Source organism: Carassius auratus, chromosome 21 (assembly GCF_003368295.1).
Source record: "Carassius auratus strain Wakin chromosome 21, ASM336829v1, whole genome shotgun sequence".
Lineage (NCBI taxonomy): Eukaryota > Metazoa > Chordata > Actinopteri > Cypriniformes > Cyprinidae > Carassius > Carassius auratus.
Genome location: NC_039263.1, coordinates 6034019 through 6041855, shown reverse-complemented (window position 1 = coordinate 6041855; position 7837 = coordinate 6034019). Strand labels below are relative to the sequence as shown.

The 7837-nt window shown below is 34.4% G+C and overlaps 1 protein-coding gene across 3 annotated transcripts; it reads left to right on the top strand.

The window, feature by feature from the left end:
- The first annotated feature begins 780 nt into the window (after positions 1 to 780).
- Positions 781 to 7244, top strand: LOC113038323 (PLAC8-like protein 1). 3 transcript variants are annotated; one of them, XM_026195652.1, is made up of 5 exons: positions 781 to 1047; positions 1419 to 1467; positions 1600 to 1807; positions 4075 to 4211; positions 5839 to 7244. In XM_026195652.1, exons 3-5 carry the CDS (start codon positions 1630 to 1632, stop codon positions 5968 to 5970), a joined length of 447 nt encoding a protein of 148 aa, XP_026051437.1. In that variant the 5' UTR covers positions 781 to 1047; positions 1419 to 1467; positions 1600 to 1629; the 3' UTR covers positions 5971 to 7244. The 3 variants fall into 3 exon arrangements, with proteins under 3 accessions (XP_026051437.1, XP_026051436.1, XP_026051434.1); XM_026195651.1 differs by having other exon boundaries at positions 1344 to 1467; XM_026195649.1 differs by lacking the exon at positions 781 to 1047 and having other exon boundaries at positions 1077 to 1467.
- Positions 7245 to 7837: the final 593 nt, after the last annotated feature.

The following is a 7837-nucleotide window of genomic DNA, read 5'->3' as shown; positions in this document are numbered from 1 at the left end:
TTATTATTTTTTTTTTCTACAATGCTTCATGCACTTTATGACAAAATATAGAATGTTTATTCGTCCCTGCACTTTCTGCTCAACCCTGTGATGCATATCTTCCTTTAAAAATAATGTTTTGATCTTTCTGACAAAATTTGTGGCAGTGACCTTAAGAAAGACTTACTTTCTCTGTCACATTTCAACAATATTTTTACTGCAAGGGTGTTATTTATTTATTTATTGTCTCCTCTTTCTTCCCCTCTGTTAGTTTTATTTAAGAAGTTAATAATTTTATTATTATTATGAAAAAACAATATGAGATTATCTCAATTTCAAATAAATTAATTAAAAAAATTGAGCAGCAAATAAACATATTAGAATGATTTCTGAAGAATCATGTGACTGAAATAATTTTATTAAAAATTAATCTACATCAAATGAATAATATATATGTTAATAAAAAAAAATGTATTGTAATATTTCACAAAATTAATGTTTTAGTGTATTTTTGATAAAAAAAAAAAAAAAAATTATTTAGGGTTAATAATGATAAATAACTGATAAATAACTATTGGCTACTTTGATAAAACCATATTGGATGATCACTAGTCTGATACTCTCCCAATAGCTTTGGTTGTTATGGCTGTGGTATTTTGACACTAAGGTAAGAAATTACAAATTTTCTTTGAAGGTCATATGTTTATAAAAAAAAAGACACAAATAGCACTGAAAATGTGCCAACTAGAAAGCGCTATGAGGGATATATCTATTTTCCAGCCAAGCAGGCCGTAGCAGATATGAAGACAGCTCATTTTTACAGTCGGATGCAGGTGGAGACGAGATCAGCCACAAAGAAACACGCTCAGATGGACGCTTGTGTGCTTTTGTACAGACTTGAGTGGAAAACATAATCGAGCCGTTCTACATATGACAGCTACATGCAATATTTGATTAGTAGATGTGACCCAGTTTGATGTGCGTTCGCTGCGGTGCAGAAGGAAGTGATGCGAGACATTAACCTCGAGAGAACGTGCAATTCTGCACTGTCACATCACACTAAGGCTGGTAAGCTCTTATTGCATGTTTGAGGCGTCATTTGCAAGCTTTGGTTTAAAGTTGTGTGTGTGTGTGAAAAATGCCCAGTCCCAAAATGCTTGATTGTATGTCCTATAAATGTATCTGAGAGGAATTCTGAATTGCATCTGGTGTTTTGTGTGATCCATTTCTGTTTGTGACTTGAGAGTTACTATGTAAATGCACTTGAGAGGTGTTTTCATTTGTGTGGGGGTCTCCTGTGTGCTGTGAGTGTGTGTGTGTGTGTGAGTATGAAGGCTTATCAGCTCACAGCAGCTTTCTGTCAGGGCTTCTTGGCCACGCGGCTATCAGAAAAAACACAGCAGTCACCACAGGAAACTCACCAGTGTCTTTTCCTTTAGTCTGTTGTCATCGTGAGGGATTGTTCTGAACCACTTTGACATTCACTCTGTAAGTGTTCACCTCATTAGCATGCATTTCATTTGTTTAATGTCACAGTACTGTCAAAACTTCCAGGTCAGGTAAGGATTCCTTTTTACTGCTCTTTTTATAGAGTTGTATGTCTGTGTTTTTGTTCTGAAGCTGCTTTTTGGGCATCACCCTCAAAACCAAATGGACTGTTCTGGTGGGAAAGATATTGAAGCAAACCCAACAGGTAGTGAGAAGATGGAACTTCCTGTCCTGACTCAACCTGGCCTCGGAGTGACCACCACAACAGTGACCACTATCACTCAAACAGGAGGAGACTGGAGCACTGGACTGTTGGACGTGTGCGGTGACACCAGCACGTGTAAGAGAGATTGATAATGCCATTATGAGTTAATGCTTTAAGAAACAAAGTTGCAAATACAACATTTAAACTCACTTTTCAAGACATGAAGTCACATTTGTGAGATATAAAGCAACCTTTACAGGTTTAGAATTGGGAGAGATAAAAGGTTACGGTTGTGAGAACCAGGGACTTTGCGAGATATAAAACTAAAGCTGAAAAGTCGCAACTGCGCAACATATTCTACTGGCAATATATGAAGTTGCATTGTTTCCAATTACAAGAATCAGTCACAGTCTCAAATAAACCAGTATGATTAAAAGTTAAAAAGTCGCAACTGCAAGACTTAAACTTTGCAAAGACTTAAAAGTTGCATTGTGACATATGAAGCAACATTGTTAGATATAAGGTAAAAATTGGAATTGTACAATTATGAAAAACAGCCACATTGCAAGATATAAAACTAAAACTAAAAAGTCACAACTGCACAACAATTTCAGTTGGCAATATATGAAGTCGCATTGTGACATTTTGAAGTCAGAATTGGGAGAAATAAGTTTGCAATTACAAGAATCACAGTCACAATTAAGAAAACCAGTCAGATTGAAAGTTAAGATGTCGCAACTGCAAGACTTGAACTCATTTAGCAGGGCTCAAAGTTGCATTGTAACATTGTTAGATATCATACAATAATGAAAAACAGCCACATTGCTAAATATAAAGCAACATTGTCAGTCGCAACTGTAAGACTTGAAGGGACAGATTTACTAAACAGGCAAAGTAGCATAAGAGCGCAATTTCATAAAAGTAGTGATGGGAGGGAAAATTCTTTGATTTACCGACAATACGCACAGATCATAATGACCAGCGCAGTCTACCAAGAGTAGCACAAATTACCGCCTGCTTTAAGACATGCTTCTTTTGGCTGTTTGGAGACCTAAGGTCACAATCGTGAGAAGCAGTCATATTGTGAGATATGAAGTCACAGCTATGAGCAACAAAGCATCAACTGACTTAAAAGACTTAAACTCACTTTGCAAGATAAGAAGTCAGATTTTTAGATTCAAAGTCTAAATTGGGGGAGATAGAAGTTCGCAATTGCGAGAAACAAAGGCACGGTTGAAAGATATAAAGTTGCGATTCAAAAAAACCAAGTTAACTTTGCAGGGCATGGAATCTTACGATGAAGTAACATTGTTAGATATAAGGCCAAAATTGGAAGAGATTTAGGATTGCAATTATGAAAAACAGTCACACTAGGAAATATGAAGTTGCATTCATGTTTTTATTTTATTTAGGCAAAAAAAAAAAATAAAAAAAAAATAATGAAACTGGCCTGAAGCTCCAGTGGTACATAATTTGGTCTTATATGTTTATAGCCTCAGAAAATCTAATGCAGCAGCTTATTCATTGTAAGTCTGTCCATGAATCCTCTCTATACCAGTAATATAGATTGAACTTTATTGACAAATTGCACACAGAATTCCATAACTATATATCTTTATCTTTTGGCTCCAAGACGAGGGCCCTTGCAATCACGTTTTGGTCTTGTTTAAAAATATAGAAAACAAATTCCCATTATAAAACCCATTACGCTCACACTTTAGTTTGGGGTTGGATTATTACTATTACTAACTATGTCTGATATATATATATAATTTTTTTATTTTATTTATTTGCTGCTTATTAATAGTAAGGTAGTTGTTAAGTTTTGGTATGAGGTAGGATTAATGTATCCAGAATAAGGGTTACTCTTATTATTTCATTAGATTTCTTGATTACATTGTTAATTATAAAATATTTCCTTAAATACTTTGCTTATGTATCAAATTACTGTAGTTTGTCACAGTTAACCATGACTAGAATTGTCCAGCAGATACACAGTATCCTGATTCCTCAAATAAAATACTTTACAAATCACATTCATTACTTAACCACATAAATTATGTACAAATCATTTTCTTTTTTAATTACAGCTGTACAGTGGCTTGGTACTCCACCATGTATTACTTTTCATTATAAGCATTGAGTAATTACGGTTGTTTTCCTGATCCAGTGATTGGGTACCGTTTCACAGTCATTTAAAGTTAATGACATTCCTTAATAATTATAAATTGTTAATGATTTTCCATTAATTGAAAGTAAACACGGGCATTAAACAAAAATCAGCTTTTTGCAATGACATTGATTTATCTTTCAAAGTCATATTTATCAGAATTATTTTTTTTCTTTTATTTTTTGTAGTCGATATGAGCAGTGTTAAACTAATTGCAGATTCTTCTGTGCAGGTCTGATGGGTGCGTTTGTGCCGTGCTGCTTGGACCTGAGTCTGGCTCATCAGTATGGGGAGTGCATGTGTCTGCCTCTGCTGCCTGGCTCCACGTTCGCCATGAGGGTGGGCATCCGAGAGCGCTTCAAAATCAGGGTAAGTTTTCAGCAGTAATTGGGGGAGTGGGGTTTAGTGCTGTCTTTTTTGCAATTTTCAGTTAAGTCTAAAATGTTGCAGAAAAAAAGTGCTAGTTTACTATTACCATAATTAGCAGGATTCTGTTTAGTGTGCACTTCTAGTGTTTTTAAAGCAAAGTGCACACTAATGTATGCACTCCAATGCACACTGATGTATGTAACAAATCTTATGCCAGGATGTCAGTCATGCATGTCCTCATTTGTCATCATTTTACTTTTATTATAATTAATATGCCGTGCTCTCACTGCCTATGGAGTTTTTAATTTATATATTTATATAAGTGCTTTATGCATATAAGAAAAGGCCAAATTTGGCTTTGTCCCTACACATTCTGTTCATTTAATGTTTATTTAATGACATTTCTTCCCATTGAAAAATGTTTATATATTTAATTTAATAATTAATACAGTGTATAAAATAATATAATAGTGATACTTCATATCCTTTGTAAGGAATCAGCTCAAAAGGGGAAATATGAATAATCAATCATAACTAGTTTAACTTGTTTGTAGACATTGACCCGGATTGTGACAACATGTTCGATGTGCATTCAGTGTAATTTTAATATCATTGATTTGCTATTATATTTTCTGTTAAGATTTTTGATTTTTATTTTAATTATAATTTTTTATGTTTTCACTTTGATTTTAGAAATTGCATGTGTTTTTAAATGTGTAATGAAGTCAAATTATTATAAATTATTATAATTTATTATTATTTTTGTTTATTTATTTATTCATTTATTTTAGCACTTCAAGTTAAACAGAAATGAGAAATGTTTCCTTGGCAACTGGCTGAAATTTTTTTTTTCTTTTTTTTTTAGTTAAAATGTTTTGATTAAAGTAACATTTGTTTGTTTGTTTATTTAAAAGTTTTAGTTAATATTAACGCTGTGTGGTATCAAGTAGCAATATTTAATAGTTCAGATGAATATACATTTTCGCATTTTTGGACTGACCTTCAACCTTCTAACATATACACACACACACACACACACACACACACACACACATTAATGTAGTGCTAGCAGTAACATAGGGGCGGGGTTAGGTGTAAGTCATTCGTACAAATTCATACGAATTGTGCAACTCGTAAAATACGAACGATTTGGCAAGAATCGTATGAATTTGTACGAGTGTGGTCATATGAATTCATACGAATAAGCCACCTCGTAAAATATGTACGAATTGCCGTGAGATCGGGTTGGCTCTGCTCAATCTATGATGGATGTTCATGCCAAAAAATTCACCGTAATACGAGATACCAACGACTCAAGTCAGATATTCCTGTAGCCTCCAGTTTCCGCTGAACAGTGGGTTATGGTGACCTGAAAAAGTAGTGTTTTACAATATTGCCTTAAGGTGTAGAGATTTATCTTGTCATAAGCTTCTCGTGCTAAGAAGTAGAACACATCTGGTTTTGACAGTTAGATGAAGATTCCTTAAATTAAATTCCGTAACTAGATTCCTTGACTTGGGCGGGGGTGTTAAATCAATATCAGGGAAACATATCCTTGCTTAGAAATCTACAAACTCTGGCTATATTACATTAAGAATACATTAGAGCGTCCTGTGTGTGTCTCTAGGGCAGTGTGTGTGAGGACTGGACTACGGTGTATTGCTGCTACCCTCTGGCCCTCTGTCAGATGATCAGAGAGATGAAGAAGAGGCTGAAGACACAGACCTACACCGTCTCTACCGCGCTGGAGAGCTCCTGAGACACTGTGTGTGTGTGTATGTGTGTGTGCACAGCTCAGATTTCTTCCCATCCATGTTTTTTGGTGATTCTAAAAGACCGAAGGGCCGTCTCAGCTGTCAGGATGTTTATTACGCGGGGTCCTGAACTTCACGCAGGGTTAGACATATCAGTAACTCTCTGCTTGAAGATTGATGCCGCTGACATTTCAGACTGACGGAGAGATGGAGTGACAGATGGGTGGAGAGACGGATGAGTGGAGAAGAGGTTTCTGATGGCTTCTGGGACTGTGTATGCTTTGATTTCAGATTGCTCTCTCACGGTACATATACATAAGGTTTCGCTACATGAATTCAGCCGGGATTGTGTCACTGTTTTTAATTGTGTTTCAAAGTCAGTCCAAAACTGATGTGACATCTCATCATCTCTCATTTTATCTAAAATAAAGTGTGTTGTAAGAATAATGAATACTTTATTTGCAATGCAATACAAATGATCTGCCTGGGATAAACGATAAAGAAATGATGCATGCTGCCGTTAAATGTGACATTTTAGAATTATATTAAAGATTGGGATTTGTATTTATGGTTTCATTTATTATATAATATATAATTTATGCATAATGTAAGTTAAGAACATTATCAATATTAACATTATTAATATACAACAAAGAAAAAAAAAGCAGTTAGTTGTTTTCTAAAATGTTTATACTTGTAAATGTAAAAACTAGGCAGTTTTTTTTTTTGTCACAAATCCCCCCTTTTTTTAAAAAGTGTTGCCTTACACTTTCTCTTTTTCTATGTAGTGCAGATTGGGGCTAGTTTTAACAAGGGCAATATTTCAGAAACTCTCTATCTGTCCACACAGATCTACACTGTTTCTTTACCATTCTATCCCTCACAACCAAGACTCAAGGCATGTGTCTACTTGAAGACATATTCGCTGCAGTAAAAAATAAAATGTAAAGAAGTCTATCAACCTCCCCTATAAATAATTTGGTTTTCAAGGATTGTATGTCATCTAAAAGCGCTGGATTCTCTCTGTTCTCCTGGTCCTGAAAGTGTGTATGTGTGCATTTCTGTAGAGGGCACTGTTGTCACACACACGGTCCTCAGTGAAGTAAAGTGAGAGTGTGTGTCCGTGTGTAAGACGACAGGTGTATGGTTGCCGTCAAGGGTTTTCTGTGAGGCCCCTGGGGGACATGAGGCCACCGGAGCCTTAAGCACAGCAGATACAAAACCAGGAAAGTGAAAAATGAGGACAGGAGCAACTCTGAGGAAGGAGCAGGGTTTTTTTTTTTTTTTTTTTTTTTTTTATCATTGAGATCCTAGAAGTGGCTTTTTAGAGTTTTAATCATGTTTTCTTGCTCTAGAATGCTTCAAGCTCACATCTGATCATGAAATATTTTTTTTTAAAATAAATTAAAGAGATGATTATTTCAAGTCATGAAATAATTAATTAAAAATATTAATGATTTTTTTTTCTTATTTATGGAACTGGGTTAAAGAATTGTCTTTCTTTCTTTTTTTTAATGGAATTGATACATATGAGTTGAATACACACTCTTTATGATAACCCATGTTTTTTTTTTTCTTTTTTTTTTTTTTTCAAAATCACTGGTATGTTTTCTGGTGGCATCAAGTCATAAATCAGTCATAATGAAAAAATGCCTAGTTAAAATTATGAAATTCTTGAGGGAATAATCTTGTATTGTTGTAAATATTAGTATAACAATATACATTAAACAAAAGTGCACTAATTATTCAAGTTTGAAAAAAACGTTTGTCCATTAAATGTTATATCTTTATCTCTTTTTTTTTTTTTTTTGGTATGACTAGGCAAGTTGCTCTAATATAATATATGGTTTGAATCAACAAAAACATTAATTT